At 35.9% G+C, this 19,140-nt stretch overlaps 2 protein-coding genes across 2 annotated transcripts; one reads left to right on the top strand and one right to left on the bottom strand.

The window, feature by feature from the left end:
- The first annotated feature begins 4,393 nt into the window (after positions 1 to 4,393).
- On the top strand, positions 4,394 to 8,070 carry elac1 (elaC ribonuclease Z 1). The gene is made up of 5 exons (XM_023394268.2): positions 4,394 to 4,634; positions 5,184 to 5,390; positions 5,600 to 5,658; positions 6,063 to 6,273; positions 6,817 to 8,070. The coding sequence occupies exons 1-5, from the start codon at positions 4,478 to 4,480 to the stop codon at positions 7,287 to 7,289; spliced, it is 1,107 nt and encodes a 368-aa protein (XP_023250036.1). The 5' UTR covers positions 4,394 to 4,477; the 3' UTR covers positions 7,290 to 8,070.
- mier3b (mesoderm induction early response 1, family member 3 b) lies at positions 7,908 to 17,336 on the bottom strand. The gene is made up of 13 exons (XM_023394193.2): positions 17,293 to 17,336; positions 16,447 to 16,471; positions 16,036 to 16,181; positions 15,186 to 15,308; positions 14,904 to 15,027; positions 13,652 to 13,725; positions 13,440 to 13,512; positions 13,172 to 13,320; positions 12,844 to 12,925; positions 11,742 to 11,836; positions 11,508 to 11,635; positions 11,223 to 11,377; positions 7,908 to 11,059 (listed from the first exon to the last, which is right to left on the bottom strand). The coding sequence occupies exons 1-13, from the start codon at positions 17,299 to 17,301 to the stop codon at positions 10,584 to 10,586; spliced, it is 1,659 nt and encodes a 552-aa protein (XP_023249961.1). The 5' UTR covers positions 17,302 to 17,336; the 3' UTR covers positions 7,908 to 10,583.
- Positions 17,337 to 19,140: the final 1,804 nt, after the last annotated feature.

Genomic DNA, 19,140 nt, shown 5'->3' with positions numbered 1-19,140 from the left:
ATACTATGTCGTTTTTATGACTTTTTATGCTATACTATACTATGACTTTTTATGCCTTACTATACTATGACATTTTTATGACTTTTTTGCCATACTATACTATGTCGTTTTTATGACTTTTTATGCCTTGCTATACTATTTCGTTTTTATGACTTTTTGTGCCATACTATACTATGTCGTTTTTATGAATTTTTATGCTATACTATACTATGACTTTTTATGCCTTACTATACTATGACATTTTTATGACTTTTTGTGCCATACTATACTATGTCCTTTTTATGACTTTTTATGCCATAATATACTATGATGTTTTTATGACTTTTTATGCCATACTATACTATGTCGTTTTTATGACTTTTTATGCCATGCTATACTATTTCGTTTTTATGACTTTTTATGCCATGCTATACTATGTCGTTTTTATGACTTTTTATGACGTACCATACCATGATGTTTTATGCCTTGGTATACTATGACGTTTTTATGACTTTTTATGACTTACCATACCATGACGTTTTTATGACTTTTCATGCCATAATATACTATGATGTTTTTATGACTTTTTATGCCATACTATACTATGACTTTTTTATGACTTTTTTGCCATACTATACTATGACTTTTTTATGACTTTTTATGCCATAATATAGTATTACGTTTTTATGACTTTTTATGCTATACTATACTATGACCTTTTATGCCTTACTATACTATGACATTTTTATGACTTTTTATGCCATACTATACTATGTCGTTTTTATGACTTTTTATGCCTTACTATACTATAACATTTTTATGACTTTTTGTGCCATACTATACCATGACGTTTTTATGACTTTTTATGCCAATCTATACTATGCCGTTTTTATGACTTTTTTGCCATACTATACTATGTCGTTTTTATGACTTTTTATGACTTACCATACCATGACTTTTTATGCCTTGGTATACTATGACGTTTTTATGACTTTTTATGGTATACTATACTATGACTTTTTATGCCTTACTATACTATGACATTTTTATGACTTTTTGTGCCATACTATACTATGTCGTTTTTATGACTTTTTATGCTATACTATACTATGACTTTTTATGCCTTGCCATAGTATGACTTTTTATGCCTTACCATACTATGACGTTTTTATGACTTTTTATGCCATACTATACTATGTCGTTTTTATGACTTTTTATGACTTACCATACTATGACTTTTTATGCCTTAGTATACTGTGATATTTTTATGACTTTTTATGACTTACCATACCATGACTTTTTATGCCTTACTATACTATGACGTTTTTATGACTTTTTATGCCATACTATACTATGTCGTTTTTATGACTTTTTGTGCCATACTATACTATGTCGTTTTTATGACTTTTTATGGTATACTATACTATGACTTTTTATGCCTTACTATACTCTGACATTTTTATGACTTTTTGTGCCATACTATACTATGTCGTTTTTATGACTTTTTATGCCATGCTATACTATGCCGTTTTTATGACTTTTTTGCCATACTATACTATGTCGTTTTTATGACTTTTTATGCCATACTATACTATGACTTTTTATGCCGTACCATACTATGTCGTTTTCATGACTTTTTTTGCCATACTATACTATGTCGTTTCTATGACTTTTTATGACTTACCATACTATGACTCTTTATGCTTTGGTATACACTATGACGTTTTTATGACTTTTCATGCCATACTATACTATGTCGTTTTTAAGACTTTTTATGCCTTACTATACTATGTCGTTTTTATGCTTTACTATATTATGACATGTAAATGCCTTACTACGTAATGATTTTTTTTTTGTACTTTTTATGTCCTATACCATGACCTTTTTACTTTTGCATGCCTAAGCATAATATGACGTTTTCATGACTACTTATGTCCTAGTATACCATAACGTTTTTTTCACTATTTATGTCTGATTATACTTTGATATTTTAATATATTTTACGTGTTATCATACGGTTAAGCCCAGCTTATTTAGGAACAAAACCAAGAATGGAGGTCCAGACAGTAACCCTTTAAAGAAACCAAATTTATTGAGGATAACTCACTTAACCCAACCAACCTAGAAAACGTTAAGTCAGTAGTGTAGTGTAGGTGTTGGGTGCTAGGAAAATGAAAGCCAACTTAAACTACATGTAGAAGAACACAGGCCTGAAACACAACATACAACAAACAAAATCACATTGGCCACCTGAACGGCGCCAGCGTTCCAGGAGGGCTGCGAGAGAGAGGCCATCTTGAATATCCCAGCTTAAATAGGCTCCATTCAGGTAAAGTCAGACAGGAAGTACCTGAAAAAACACACATAAAACAGGAACAGGCCAAAACAAAGTATGGTCATATGCTCCAGGGCCATCACAATACTATCACATTTTTATGACTATTTATGGCCTACGACGCTTTTCTGCCTCACTATACCGTGACATTTTTTGACGTTTTTATGCCTTAAAATACTTGATGTTTTCATGACTTTTTATGGCTGATGTACAATAATTTTTTTATGTCTCAATATACTGATACATTTTTTTGACAGTTTCATGCCTTATGATACTATGACGTTTTTATGACTTCTCATGCCTTACTATACTATGACATTTTTATATTTCATGCCTTACTGTACTATGATTTTTTTATGACTTTTTATACCTTACCATACTATGATGTTTTTGTGAATTTAAATGCCTTAGTATACCACAATGTTTCATGACTTTTTATGCTTTATTAAACTATTACGTTTTCGTGACTTTTCATGCCTTACTATACTATGAAATTTTTTATGACATTCTATGCCTTACTATACAATGTCTTTTTTTTGCATTATTATAATATGCCATTTTTATAATTTTTTATGCATTATTATACTATCATGTTTTTATGACATTTAATGCCTTACTATACTATGACATTATTTGACATTTTAATACCTTACTATACTATGACATTTTTATGACTTTTTATGCCATAGTATACTATGACGTTTTTATGACTTTTTATGCCTTAATATACTGTGACGTTTTATGACTTTTTATGCCTTGCTGTACTATGACGTTTTTATTACTTTTTATGCCTTACTATACTATGACGTTATTTGACATTTTAATGCCTTACTATACTATGAGTTTTTATGACTTTCTTTTCCTTACTATACTATGATGTTTTTATCATTTTTCATGCCTTACCATACTATGACGCTTTTATGACATTTTAAGCCTTACTTTACATGATGTTTTTTGACATTTTAATGTCTTACTATACTATGAGGTTTTATGACTTTTTATGCCTTAAAATACTATGACGTTTTCATGACTTTTCATGCTTTACTATACTATCACGCTTTTATCACTTTTTATGCCTTCCAGGAGGGATGAGAAGACCCCAGTCATTTTTATGACATTTTATTCCTCATTATACTGTCAAGCCCGGCTCATTTAGGAGTATAACCAAGAATGGAGGTCCACACAGTAACCATTTAAAGAATTCAATAAAATTAAAATGTATCAATTTTATCAATTTAACCTAACCAAACTAGAAAACGTGAAGTCAGTAGTTTAGTCTATGAAAAGGAATCCGGAAAATGAAACCCAACTTATCTACTTGAACAAGAACTGAGGCCTTAACGTATCACAATATACGACAAACAAAATCATGTTGGCCAGAAGGGCTGAGAGAGAGAGGCCATCTTGAAAATCCCAGTTTAAATATGCTCCATTCTGGTGTTGTCAGTCAGGTAATCAGGAAGTACCTGAAAAAAACACAGGAAACAGGAACAGGCCAAAACAAAATAGAGTCATAAGGTCCATCACAATACTCTGACGTTTTTATGACTTTTTATGCCTTCTACACTATGTTGTTTTTATGACTTTTTATGCCTTACTATACTATGTTATTTTTATGACTTTTTATGCCTTACTATACTATGATGTTTTTATGACTTTTTATGCCTGACTATACTGTGATGTTTTTTGACCTTTTTATGCCTTCCTATACTATGACGTTTTTATGACTTATTATGCCTTATTAGACCATGACTTTTTCTACATTTTTGTTTCTTACTATACTATGACGTTTTTATGATTTTTTATGCCTTACTATACTGTGATGTTTTTGCGCCTTCCTATACCTTTATTTTTTATTCCTCACTATACTATGACATTTTTATGCTTTACTATACCATAACGATTTTATGACTTACTATACTCTACATTCTATACTATACATTCTTATTAAAATTATATATCCAAATCAAATTGCAACTGCAATGTACTGTAGATGTGTTTTAGTATAGAAATTTACGAGAAAACAAACTTGAATTGAACGCCTCACCGTCGCTCTTTTTACGTCATTAGAGCGTGACTGTTTACATCGAGCGTGGCATGATGCTTCAGAGTGATTGTCAGTTGTAGGAACTTTCCACCAGTTTTCCTGTAACTTTGGGGAGGATGACCATGGATATGACTTTCCTCGGGACCGGCTCGGCCTACCCGTCTCCTCACCGCGGTGCCTCGGCTCTGGTGCTGCGGACGGAGGGGGACTGCTGGCTGTTTGACTGCGGAGAGGGAACCCAAACGCAGCTGATGAGGAGCCCGCTCAGAGCCGGTGAGTCACTCAATGTAGCTTCTCGTGCAGCCTGCCACATTTAAACATTTTTAAAATAAAGTCTTTAAAGTACTTGAAAACATCTATAAACCACTTTAAATAAACGTGAATGAACTCTTCAAGCTTCTGTTATTGCCTCTACAATATCCACTTAATTTTAGGATAATTTCAGAATTTGTTTTATATAAGTTCAAACACATGAACAAGGTAAATAGAGTAATCAGAGTATTTGTAACTTTTGTAAGTATTCTGTAAATTTAAATTGCTTTTGCTATGATTTCTTGACCCTGAACTTTTTTGATTTCATGTGAATTTTTAACATTATGACATATTATTATATCATTGGCAAACAATATATGTCTGATCAGATAAGTGTAAGGCATTTTGGCCTTCTTTATTTGTTGTATTTTACATTAGTATGTATTTTACCACTTTAGTTTATTTAACTTTATTCAGGCATAATCAAGTCAGACAAATTTTCCCTTGCGCTCTCAACATTCCTATGATAACACCTGTAGGATGTAATAATATGTCATGTTTTCTACCCAGGTCGAATCACCAAGGTTTTCATATCCCACTTGCATGGAGATCACCTGTTTGGTCTGCCTGGTCTCCTTTGCACTGTGAGTCTCAACACCAACCCTGACCCACAGCAGAACCTCAACTGTGTGGACATCTATGGGCCTCGGGGGCTCCGGCACTTTCTCAGGGTTACACTTGGCCTCACAGGGTCTCAGCTGCTCTTCCCTTATGCAGGCAGGTCCAAAATATACAGTATATATTTAATTAAAAAATATACAATAGCTATATACCCTGAAAAGTAGACACCCTCTGGTTTAGTAGTAAGACAATTTAGCCTTCTTTATTTGCTATATTGTTACCCAGTATTACCACCATTTAACTTTAACTTTTACTTTTTTACATTCTCTGCTCTGATCTGACCTATACTGTGCATGTTGCTGTAGTACATGAGCTGGAGCCCACCCCTGAACAGAGTCCGGAAGAGGGACAGCTCAGTCTGGAGGTATGTGACTGGTTGTGTGTTGTGAAAAAACATACTTCACCTCTCTTTATAGTGCAAAACACCATAAAGGCACTGGGCCAGTCTGTTGTTTTGTGATATATTGACTAGTAGCAGCCTCTTCTGGAATATGTCATTCTGATTATTGTTAATGATTCTAAATACTTTATAACTGCCTTTCTTTATAACTCCCCTCCAAAACAAGTAACTTTTTACTCAGCTTTTGTTTAAGCCCAAAACACCACACCCAACACAGCTCAAACAAGCCGGGATTCTGTTTCAGTTAATTTGATTTGTTAATAATTCTGACTGGTTATGAAACATTTGTTGTAAGCCCAAAGGAGATTTTCTTACCTATTTTGTGTTGTTTTGTGTTGTGTTTACTGATGGGAGTTTTCTCTCTTCAGATGACAGCAGAGTGTGGTCCTCCACACCCACAGGAGAGACCAGGCAGGACAATCTCCCTGGATGTCTCCAGTGACTGTTACGTCCTCTTTGAAGACAAGAAGTTTGTGGTCAAAGCCTTCAGGTTGTTCCACCGCATCCCTTCCTTTGGTTTTTGTATTCAGGAGCATGATCGTCCCGGAAGACTGAAAACTGAACTACTGAAGGAACTGGGTAAAAATAATTTTTTTTTTCTATTGGAATATTTGTATAAAAAGACAAAAAAGGACAAATTCACAGCTGTTCAGTACCAGTTACATATTGGAGGTGGTTTGAGGTTGAGTTCAGAATCACCAGTCCGGTGAATTTATGTGGGATTTACAAAAAAAACATTTTACAGTATATGAGGCGCAGATCAGAAATGGTTCATTATATATATATATATATATATATATATATTTATGGACATTATATCCATAGTTGTAATTTTGATTTTTTTTAAAAACCATCAATATAGTTTCCAAGCAGGTAATGTGGGAGAAAAGATTTTAACATACGAATGAAAAATATAAATTGTGTATATGTTTGGCATTGTATAGTAGTTTTATCAGTTGAGAACTGCATAGTTTTATTTAACTGACTTCATTCTAATTCTGTTGTAAAATAATTTGAAGGTCTTGTGTTTCAGGAGTCTAAATTTCACATACTACATAAGAAAAGTGTCCTCCAAATGGTACATGTGGATTAATGTGACTGGTCTCATTTTGTATCCCTCAGGGCTGAAACCGGGGCCTCTCTATGGCCGTCTCAAAGCTGGAGAGTCCGTAACTTTGGAGAGCGGGCGTGTTGTTCTCCCTAGTGAGGTCCTGGAAGAAACCATTCCAGGGAGGAAAGTCTGCATTTTAGGGGACTGTAGCTCAGTTCTGGGAGAAGGACCACTGAGTTTGTGCAACGGAGCGGACATTCTGGTTCATGAGGCGACTCTGGGGAACGAGCACCGGGAGAAAGCAGTGGACCACGGACACAGTACACCTGATATGGCAGCAGCGGTGGCTCGGGCTTGCTGTGTGCGGAAATTGGTGCTGTACCACTTCAGTCAGAGGTACAAACCCAGCTCCCTGTGGACGGAAGGAGACGAGGACAATGTCTCAGAGCTCAAGAGACAGGCTGAAGAAGCGCTACAGGACAGTGGTGTAGAAGTGACTCTGGCTGAAGACTTTCTGACTTTGCCAATTCCTCTGAGAAGGTAACAAGGTACCAAGGTACTGAAAAGGTAATGAAAAACCAGTTGTTAGCACTCAAAGGCAGACATTTTTACCATCCTGTGATTTTCAAATTACATATACAGAAAATACAGTTTCTTTTTCCACATTTAATGTTTTTGGCAATTTAAGATTTTTATTGCGCTTTTTATCAAAAAACCCTGAATTAGTCAAACATGACAAAATAAAAAATGTCAGCTTAAGGTTCACTTACTTGCTTGTTCTGGAGCTTTTGGCGATATCAGACACTTCCATCAGCAGCTGGAGTTTGCCTAGTTATCACGGAAGTGTAAATTCATATTATTGTTCATGTTGTCGTTTAAAAGTTAATCATGACAGGTTATTCTTGACCTTCAACAGCAGATGTACCGTCAAGCTCAACTTGTAAGCTATAGTATGGATGAGATGCCTAAGCGAGAAGTTCTCCAACAAGATTTCAATTCAATTTAAATACTAGAAATCACAGTGAAATTGTATGAATAATTATGAGTCATTTCTGTCAGTAATGCATAACCACAATATAACTCAACACTGAAACCAAATCTTTCCATATGAATCAGCTTAACTCTTCTGTGTAATGATAAATAACAAACATGCGATCATCTCTGAACCTTTTCCAGAGCTTTATTTCTGGATCTGTACACAAGGTATTAAAGTACAACAGAAAATACAAAATAATGTTTAACAAAAGAAAAAAAAAAAAAACAACTCAATGCTTATGTACAATTCTTATAAACAATAAAGATAGCTTCTTGAACATTTCTCATAGTGAAGTTTTTGATTGTCTATATTTCTGGATATACATTTTTAGGTTTTGTAGGTTTTTATTCACAAAGGTGTTTTTGTTTTCATCAAAGGTGTCGAGTTTTCTTTTTCAAAACAACTGCTATAATTTTTTTTCCTTTTTAAACTTCAAAACACAATACAAAATATAAAATAAATTTGTTTAGTGCTTGCTTGCACACACAAGTCTCATACCAGAGATATCAATAAAATATCACATTTTTGAAAGTTCACAGGGTGGTGAAAAACCTACTTCTACTACTTAATGGCCTTTACATTCTGACAGTTTTTCTGAGTCTTTGTACAAACCACAGGTGAAATAAATATCACTGCACTGCTAAAGCTAGAAGAGCTTGGAGGACCTACTGCATTATGCACATTGCATTAAAAGAGAAACGAGCTCTCCACATACTTAGAGCAGCAGCCATCCCTTTACCATCAAGACAAATAGACGACGACATGTAAAGTTTTTTTTTGAGGAAAGAAAGATGATCGTCTTTTACACATGGCTGCAAGTTTCGAATGCAAAATTGCAACACTGAGTAATATCAATACGTCTTAGGGTAAAGCCGTTTTCAGTGGTACACTTGAGAAAGGAACACAGCTGGCATGCGTGGTTTCAGCTGTGTCCTGGTGTGTGGGTATCATGACTTTCCAAAGAGAAAAAAAGAAAATTCAAACACCAAGTCAACCGGTAAAATGCGAAACTCAAAATATCTGTACATATCTACAAATTATTGCCTTTTTGACAAGGAATCAAATTAAAACCTTTGTATCAACACAGATTCACAAGTGTAAGAGGTCAGTTAATAGACTTTTTAAAGGCTATTTGCTAATTATTTACATGAAACGCAGAAGTGAATATCTTCTCTGATGCTGGGCTTGGAAACTGAATTACTTGATCGAACTTAATGATTTAGAGGCATGAATCCCGTCTGTACATACATAATGGTGAAATACAAGATCTATGGACATGACAAAGATGAACCCCTGAAACAAACTAATTATTCATAGCACAATGCATAGATAAATTAAGTAAACACTACTACTGCATCCAATCAACTGACAATGACCCGCTAAACATTTTACAGTTCACAATTACGGACTCAAGTCAAGATGAAACAGCTCCATTTCTGCTACCACACTCCGAGAAATTGTCGACCAGATTATACAAGGCATTCTCTACTCAGTACAGGCTAGGCTGTGAGGTTGAACACAAAATCAGAGTGGCTTTAAATAAAGAGATAATACTGCTAGCTGGCTTACCTTAGCTTGCTAAGTGGTCTGAAAATGGCGCTACTTAATTTAGGAACATATTCTAACATCTACAACTATTAACTAAAGAACATATAGAGCTAAACTTGTCCAAGTGTAGCATGAGTGAAAGCTTAAAGCTTAAAGGATTAAACAAAATCTCACAAAAGGTAAAAGTATATGCAATAAATACATACTTTAGTGTGTCTCTTGATGTCTATTAAATGGCTATTAACCCAACCAATATCTTTGCAATATTGCTGCTATGGTTTGCTTGTCTGCCTGATAGCACAAAAAAGCAAGATTAAAAACAAAACAAAAAAACTTCAGATCTGTCAGTAAAATAAGTTGACTCCCATCATGTTACTCTGCAAACATATTCTTAATCACCCGTTTAAAAATGTAATAGAAAAAATGTGAATCAGGGACTATAATTTGGGTATGCTTAAATGCGATAAAAATGAACTGTTGCAAACATTCAAATGTTCCAGTTTGGCCACTTTGAACAGTTTAAAAGTAAACAAGCAGACAAACTACAGACAAGCTTCCACAGGAGAAAACTAAAAGAAAAGAACCAAATTGGAAGGCTTCAGCAGCTGAAGCCACCACTTCCTGGACTTCAAGCTAATCTCCATGCTAGTGTTGCTCTTCATACAATATCTAGCCAGGTTTATTTGAAGACAAATAAAACCATTTGCACTAGTCTGGTTACTGAAAAGTACCTGTAAACCAAACACTAATTTAAAAAAAAAAGAAAAGAAAAAGTACCACTTCAAATTACGAAAGACAGGCAACTAAATACTAACACTAACGGCAGAAAACTAAGCCAGTTTTGGCAGCTGAAAAGAATGGCAGGATAACATACGTTAGCTCCGAAGATGTTGTGTGTAGATGTAAGGGAGGAAGATACACAACTCTCCTACTGCAGCCTCTGGGCCCCACTGTACATGGACGTTACACATCTCAAGACCGCATAAAATAAAATAAATGGCTATATAAACTCTTGAGAGAAATCAAGATTTTAGTTCTATATGATAGACATCACTGATGTCATATTACACAAAAAATGAAAACAAAAAAGTATATTCATATACACACACACACATATATATATATATATATGTATATATATATATATATATATATAATAGAATTTAAACAAATCAGATTCTCCAGTGAGGTCAGTCTTATGTACAAGTGGGATAAGGGATTTCAAAAGGGAAGAACAAGGGAAGAAGACGAAGATCACTCTGACTGAAGTGCTGCAGTGTGCTGTGTGTGGTGCCGTGCATGTGCTCCCAGAAATCCATTGGGCTCGCCACTGCCAGCCAAGCTCCCAAAGTCTGTGACAGACACTGCCATTTTGGCGCCAGTAATTCGGTGGTGGTGTGTTGTTGTCCTTCGTGCTTCGAAGTCCACTCCAAGGTTACCCACAGACACATCATTGATAAAGGAGTCAGGCAGTGCCATCTTGAGTCTCTTGGAGGGCCGCTCGCAGTCCTTGTTGACACACACTCCCCCTAGCTGGCCCAGGTCAGAGTGGTAGAAGCCGGCGTCGAGCATGTTGAGGCAGTCGGGGTCTGCACCGTTGGAAGGGAACCCAAGCGATTCGTCATGGTTTAAGGACCCACGATGGAGGCTTTCCAGTGGAGGAAAGCTGTAGGAGTCGAGGCAACTAACCTCTGCGGGGCTGCACACTGTGGCTACACTGTTACTCAAAGCTGCAAGGAGACAGGAAACTCAATTAACATGAGTAACTGAGACTCAGAAAAAAACATTGATTGACAAATGATAAAAAAATAAATGCAATAGTTATCTATGATGTTATCAAGTATTTTTATCCTAAGTTTTTCCATAGTTGCAAAACTTGGTCCCATTACTAACCTGTGAGGTCACTGGCAGTGATGGAGTTGAGGAGGCTGAGCTGTTGGTCTGTAGTAGTCTCCAGCCTTCCTCCTCCACCTGGTCCTGAACACACAGAGGAGGAACTGTCCACTGCCAGTCCCTCTGCCTCATCCACCAGCCTGTCCATCAGGTCACTGAACACAAAGAAACACGTTTAATTGCAAGTGGATTTGTTTCTTCCAAATGAAGTGCTCATTGTATTAAACATAAGCTAAAACACAAAAGGAATGCAAACAGATAAGGTAAATCTTCACTGCCACTTACGTTACACCAGGATAGCTGCTGTATTTTTTCTTCCCAAACCGATTCTGCTGCACAAAGAAGTCAAAGCGCTCTGACTTCTTCCACATATAATAAAATGCCACACATTCTGCTACCGTTCGTGTTGTGACCTGAGGAGAAAAAAGTCATTAAAAGGAATGAGAAACTTTCACAGCTTTATATGTATCTATATGCATCTTTCCATGTCTGTTCAAGAAATCATGTAATAAGACTCACTTTGTGTTTCTGTATGAGGTGAAAGTTTTTGTCATACATCTGTAGTGCATGTTCAAAGTTCTTGCATTCTTCTTCTGACCACGGAGGTGATTTTTCTGCAATGAAACCAGAAAAAACATTTATATATTGTTGGTGCAATCAAGTGATCTATGTGTAAACAAAAGGATGAACCCACCAATCAACTAAATCTTTTCATCACCGCCAAATTGACTGAGAGGTCTTTGACCACCTGATTCTAATTGATTTATCCTTACTGTGGGATTGTTACAAGGGGGATTATACAGTCTCCCAGTACGACGAGACATTCATGCTGATATAGAAACTTCACCGAATCTGATTTACAGTTTAGACTGCAGTCACATTGCCATGAACCTATTATGTATCAGATTCAGATATGAATATTAATGTGATCCAAATAAGAATAGAAATAAGAAATTACTCCATGAGACTTCATTTTAAAAATGGGATTGTTGTCAGTCACATTTAACTTCCTTTCTGAATTCAAATATTAATTTACAAATGTATTTTACTTGGATTTAATTATTTTTCCTCTTTCCTTAAGGTGTTCTTTAAAAGATGTGTCATGAAAATCTTTTGTACTTAATATAAAAATCCTGACTTCCTCCATCTGCCTGCTCATATGCAAGCGAAAAATTCTGAAAACTAATAACTGGATGGGCCCGACGCTTCCTGTGGACATTCTTGATCCAACAGAAGAATAACTATTGATTTTTGAAAAACCTCATAATCTTCATCCAGCAGCTATGTTGTCATCTACCTAGTAAAATGTTGACTGTCAAGTAAAGCAAATTACACCTAGATGGAAGTCTATATTCTGTTCATTCTGTTATATCACAACTGTATTAATGCCATAGGACCCTTGAAAATGTTATACTCTGTGATTACAGGTAGTCTGCTCTCCAATTATCCCATCAGAGAATCATATTTGGCAATTTCTGTTGTGTTGAAGCCATTATTGTTCTTTTTGATAGGGCTGGCAGCCCACAGTATTAACTGTGATCAAAGTACCAAGGACATTTGCCTCATGTCAGAAATGACAGTTTCACACAGCAGGCATGTAGGACCTGTTTCCTTTGCTTACCTTTTGAAGACTTTACATGGCTGCAGTATCTCTCTAGTGCTTCACGGGTGTTGTAGTTGCACTTGACAAGCTCATGCAAAGCCTATGTGGAAAGAGTGGAGTGGTCAAAAATGGAATATTGTCAAAAGTTAATAACATGTACCTTAAAAACAAATAATCTGAAGAACTCAGAAATAATGTTAAGAATTCAAAGTTAAATTGATACAAGATGTCGTAAAAAATAATTAAAAAAATATACATTGACTGCATAAGCTCACACACATTGTTGATATCACACTCATCACTGTGTTAATACATGAACGGTTTGATAAATAAAGACATGACTGACCTGCTCATTGTCTCGAACATGCATCCCTGGTTTGTCACATCCTGTCTTTTCATCCGTGGTCCGTGACAATACTTCTGACAGAAAACTCCTCACCTTGTTTTCTGGCAATGTACCTGGGCTCCATAATAACTCATCTTCATCTTCATACACTGCATAAAAAAGTACATTACAGAAAGATTAGTCACTTTGTGTATCTCGTCTTTGCTTGTATGGATAGAAACGTTGCAAAAAAAGTAAAGAACATTTTAGGCACACATGCGCTAGTCACCTTTCTCCCCATCTTTGTAGTGACAGAGGCAAGAAGGAACCTCTGCTTGGTACTGTGTTCCCACCATTATTTCCTTTATTAAAAAAAAAATTAAGAAGAATGCAGACCATGTTTTAAACCAAGAAAAAAAAATAGTACAGATTCAGCTTAATATATGAAGTAAACTTAATGTGTTTACTTAAAGTGTTCCAAAAATTAGATGTGTCATTTACCTTTCTAGAGTCCTCTGGGCTTGGGCCATCTTCATCACACTCTGACTCTTTATCGCCATCGGAGATGGCGTTGGCTGACAAGATAAACAACAACAACAGGTAAATACCTTGACACACAATGAATTCCAGTAGTGTGCCTCAGGCTGGGTGCTATGGCCTGATGCTTTAAAGTTTTCCTCCAGGCACATTTTAAACTATGTAAAATTGCTCTGATTAATAGTTTGTTTAACATAGTAAAAACTAAAAGAAAAAAACCCTGAAAAGGGGCTGGAAGCACATCTACGCTTACAATGCGAATCAGGATGGTTAGTTTAGGAAAGAATGGAGAGATTCAGCCACGTAACAAACGTATCAGAATGGTAAGCGTAGTTAACATAATTTATTTGTTTATGTTGTTTGTAACTTGTAACTGACAGTGTTCTTGGCTGTGCTAATGCAAACTTTCGCTCTCGGTACTGAGAGGTTTCGGGTTTCTTATGGCCACCCCCCATCCCGGCAAATTGACAGGATTGGATTTTTTATAACGTCATTGGTACAGTACGGTTCTTGCTTATTTCACTCATGATACGTCTTGTATCATATATATATATACACACACACACACACACACACATATACACCATGTGGACATGGTAACAACATTTAAACAACATTTAAAATTTGATTTTCGTAAGAGGGGGTCTTTAACTATCAAATTTGATACTGTAATAAGTGGTCTTGCCATTGCCTGTACTGCAATAAAAATGCACATGAATACACTTACATTTCTCACTTATATATGGCGCAACAAAGTCAGCATAGTAAAATTTGATGTAGCACTAAGTAGGGATCGTCAACTTAAAAAAAAAAAAGTATCAGACCTAATCCTGCTCATCTCGGTTAATGCGGTTATTACTTGTGCATGCTTAGGGTGCATTCATTAATTGCCCCTTGTTCATTCACCTCCCTCCGCCCTGTCCAACTAACGTTAGTCCATGTTCACTCAATACGGATGACACGAGTGCAAACACTAAGCCTCAACCCAAATATCTTATACCTAAAAAGAATTCCATGTCTGTCATTTGGGCACATTTTGGCTTTAGTTAAGACAACACTGAAACACAAAATACGATCACATGTTACTAATTCTAATATTTGTATTCATGTCTTGAATCTTGAGTAATTTTTCTTATTTTTTAATTAGGTACTGCCTTACAAGATTTAAACCTGCACAGCTACAGAACATTTTTAGAATGTGTAACCTATCACTTACATCGAAGTGTTCTTGGAAAGAAATCGGTGGCCTCATGGGAGGTGACTGAAGGGGTAAGATCATCAGCTGAGGACTGGGTCTCCTCCTCATAGTCTCCAGACAGCAGGTCTTTAGCTATTTCCTCCTAGGGAGAGAGAGTAATATCCACTGTATGAGACAGACCAAGGGTGAGCAATAGAATATCCAAATTAGATATTGAGGATAAATGCATTTACTTCTCATAATTTCAACCAAATCTATTTATTGACCATATATCATCACATCACAGTAGCAGATATTTACCTTGTCCAAAGTCATGTCAGGCAGCTCATCAGTAAGGTCTCCAGAGGAGCTGTCTATACTGGAGCCTGCTGAGGCCTCATAGCGATAGATGGCCAATAATTCTTCCAAAGGCATATTTCCCTCCTGTTTGGGGTGAGGGGCAAACTTAGTACTTCATAAATTAAGTAAACTTATGCATCTCCCCTTTCCCATCTAAATTACAATACAACATTCAGATTGGAAAAAAATGTACACATTTCACCTAATTGTTGCTCTGTAGGTATAGAACTGCTCAGACTTCTTTCAACAGAACAACAATTTTTATTTGTTGTTGTTTTTTTAATCTAATCTCAGTTACGACATAGTGATTTATCTAGTTTTATTTTTTTTAAGGAGCTTGAAACTAGAGTGTATAGCTATTGTAAATTCTCGACTCCTGTCCCTAATTGGGCTTTAAGTGTATAATGTAATTAAAACAGTCAATAACAAAAACAACACAAAACAGGCAACAAACTTCCACCAGCAGACAACTTTTGAGTGCCACTAACAGAATGGATGTGTATTTAAACTTGTTAAACCTTGATTAATTTTAGCATCTGCAGCAATGAATCAGGCAGCTTCCCCTTATCATAATAGAGGTTGCACCAGCAATTGTAATAGTCTTACAATATTAAACCTTTTTTTCCCAGTGACACCACAACATCAATATTTACAGCCTTACTGCACTAAGAAGATGGTGCTCTCTTCCACATTAATGATACATGCATCACTTTTACATGCACAAATACTGATTTGATTACTTAAAATCATATTCATTACATTTACACAGGTAAATCATGTTTTGTGGGATTTTGTGCATTTAGTGGCTCACCTTTTCCAGATCTGCAATCTCAGAGCTGAAATTCCTCCCTCCATCCAGAGACTCTTCCTCCTCCAAAGTCCTCTCATCATCATACTCATGAACTAACATTTCTGCTGTTGGATCAAAGTCATGGTCCTCTGATGATAAAGAGCCAACTGAGTAAAAAGAGAGAAAAAAGAATCATGAATGTCTCAGTCTTATTACACAAATGAGAAATAAAAATTATAAATTCAATTACTATGTTACAATTACATTTAGTCATTTTCACAAAAAAGATGCATTGTACTATGTGCAAAGAATATAATGTCATCCTGACATTGCTGCAATGCAAAATTACTTCAATAAAATACAAATAAAGTTAACTAAGTACGTTTTAAAGTGTAGATACTTCTATTAAGTTTATGGCGGAGGCTTTCTTACCTGGACTTGAACTCCCTAGGGAAGCCTGTAAAAGAACAAAACCAAAGCATTAATGAATGCAATAGTTGAACCATGGGTCCAACTGTAATGGAGACGCTTTAACATGGGATATCAAAATCAGGCAAAGTTAGAGAAATGCTTTCATGGGACTGCATAATGACCACAGAAAATAGTTGGGCAGGATTTACCGCTAACGTTACCTGAAATAGGTAGCTAATATGTTAGTCGCGAATGAACGCTACATGTTGAAGACAACTGTAAACAAAATGTAGTTTTAAACCGTGGGATTAAAATGTTTCCTTTCGTTTCAATAGGAGTAAAATATATATTTACAGGGAGACTGTAGGGTTTATGCAGAGTCGGCTCCTGTAACAGTTAGCTAGCCACCAAGCTAACCCTACTGTTAACGTTATCCATCGAAAAATGTAAACACTAATTTCGTTTGCGCGGCACTGCGATCGATAGAGTTGGATTATCTTTACGATATAGGTGTCGCTTATTAAGACAAAATAGAAAAAATAAAAATCAATTCATCACAAACACGGTATAATCTATTATTTCCTTTAACCAGCAAGCTAACGTTAAATTTACGTTATCAATTTACACAGCCGCTACACCAAAGCAGCTGAGAGAGCGAAGGCGCAGCGGCCTTGTAGTGAAGGATCAGTCCAGACATTCAAGCATATTTTAGAAGAATAAAAATAACATTTATGACACGAAACACGCTATACAGCAGGCAAAAAGCATTGTTTCTTCAATCGATAATATAAAAACGAAAAATATAACACACAAATTTTAAAAATATCGATTTAAGATCGATTGCTTCTCCCCTGTTTTCCCTCTTACCTCCGCCATATTGGTACCTTTAGCTAATGGGCTCGATCTAGCGCAGTACCCGGATCAGCGCTCTGAGCCAATCAGAGATCCAGGTGACCGTTCTAGTCGTGACGCCGTTCAAACCAACCATCCGACTAACAGTACTCATTAATACACGGCAAATCTACGGTGTGAAAATAAAAAAAATATACAAATGTAACGATAAAATCACCAGTACATATACAATATGTATCAGTAGCATGGCGTTAAGTGGACATTTCGCCAGAACATTCCTAGGAACATCCCAGCGGATTTCATGTTCTTCCCAATACTGTTTATCGCAGCGGTCGTAGCTGTAGTATTTTTCATTTTTTAATTTTTTTATTTTACAGCTCTGTATTTCCACCATTAACATTTTTGTCACTATATGTTATAACCTGTAATCGTGGTCCCACTGCCTTTAAATGGAGGTAGTGTGGGCTTTTAGTTGTATCTTATCATAGGTGAGCAATGTGTTGTATTATTTTGTTTTGGCTGGTCCATAATACTAATATTAATACTAATACCCAATACTAATAGTCCTACTATAATACTGAAGTTTATTTTAAGAAAAGTAATATGAATGACAAATCACCTATGGAGCAGAAAAAAATAACCAGATCTGTATGTTTTTTATATATGCTTTTTTTCATTCATGTTTCACTCATCGGAATACATTTTATTATTTGAAAGTCCAGACGACACGTCAAAATTTTAGATCTCTCACAAATGTGCCAATGAAGCTACAGGTCATCAGTCTTGTTTGAACACTGTAGCCTTAAGATTTTCTCAAATTTTTGTAAAAGCAGTTTTGTTTTATTCAAATGTAAACACATTTATAAACTGGTTGCTCTAATGACCAAAACAGTACTGGTTAATCGATTATTGAATGAACTAATTAGTTAGAAATATATTGCATTGGGTTGTGGGGAATTAAAACTTTTTCTAAATGTTTCTGTTGACTCACCGTTTTTCTTGCTGTTTATTTCTGCCGGGAACGCTGTTGGCTTACAGCATTTCTCCATCTGTGGTCCAAGCTAAATTGCATACATTAATAATAAGCCTAACCCACTAGTGAGTAACTCATACAATAATACTTCATGTCCAAAAATCTGAACTATCCCTTTAAGGCAAGGGTTGAATTTTAACAAACAATAATTCTGACTGAGTACTCAAACATTTAAGTTTTGTAATCTTTTTCAGAAATAAATGTGAAAATGAAATATTTTGAAGACTCAAAACTAATTATCCAGTTTATAGTACAGGCCACCAGAGGGCAAAAGAACACTTCAAAAGTATGGCTACTCACACCACTGACATCTGCACTTCTCGATCCCTTCCTGTTTTGGATGACTGTGTAACCTCTTGTCATATTTGATCATATAGCTACATGGGAAAACAGGTTGACAGCTTGTGCACATAGTAAATAAAGTGAAGATGGGATTAAAGCCCAGTTGCAGTGGATGTTGCTGTTGCTGTAAAGGAAAAATAAAACAACCTTAATGACCTAACTTATTGTTTGGTTGAATATCAGGCCAGTTTTCCAGTGTTTCACTGGAAAAGGAGGGGAATGTTACTACTAGTTCAAGGCAGGTCCTGCAATAGCTGCTACTTTCAAGAGATTAGCAGATGTTTGTGCACAAGGTGCTGGTGATAAATTGTTTCCTGGCTCATGCAGATGCTGGGAAGTGGGCGTCCTTCCTGCATCATAACCAAAACTGTTATCCATGTGTTTTGCCTGTGTCAATGGGTCACATTTGTTTTGAACTTGTGCTGTGAATAAAGTTTAATGTGTGACAGGCAGGTGGAGATTTTTCTTTGTGTAGGGAGCATCATTGT

Source organism: Seriola lalandi, unplaced genomic scaffold (assembly GCF_002814215.2).
Source record: "Seriola lalandi dorsalis isolate HSWRI2012SDOR001 ecotype SW California unplaced genomic scaffold, Sedor1 jcf7180002054946, whole genome shotgun sequence".
NCBI classification, from domain to species: domain Eukaryota; kingdom Metazoa; phylum Chordata; class Actinopteri; order Carangiformes; family Carangidae; genus Seriola; species Seriola lalandi.
Note: the sequence above shows the minus strand (reverse complement) of the source record. Positions and strands in the feature narration are given on the sequence as shown.

Bases quoted from the DNA above. Each gene is read 5' to 3' on its own strand.
- elac1 (XM_023394268.2), top strand. From the start codon at position 4,478: ATGACCATGGATATGACTTTCCTCGGGACCGGCTCGGCCTACCCGTCT. The intron at 4,635-5,183 runs GTGAGTCACTCA...TTTTCTACCCAG, and splicing joins GAGGAGCCCGCTCAGAGCCG to GTCGAATCACCAAGGTTTTC. The intron at 5,659-6,062 runs GTATGTGACTGG...TTCTCTCTTCAG, and splicing joins AGGGACAGCTCAGTCTGGAG to ATGACAGCAGAGTGTGGTCC.
- mier3b (XM_023394193.2), bottom strand. The intron at 15,309-16,035 runs GTGAGCCACTAA...CACCCCAAACAG, and splicing joins AGATTGCAGATCTGGAAAAG to GAGGGAAATATGCCTTTGGA. The intron at 11,636-11,741 runs GTGAGTCTTATT...TTTTCTCCTCAG, and splicing joins ACCTCATACAGAAACACAAA to GTCACAACACGAACGGTAGC.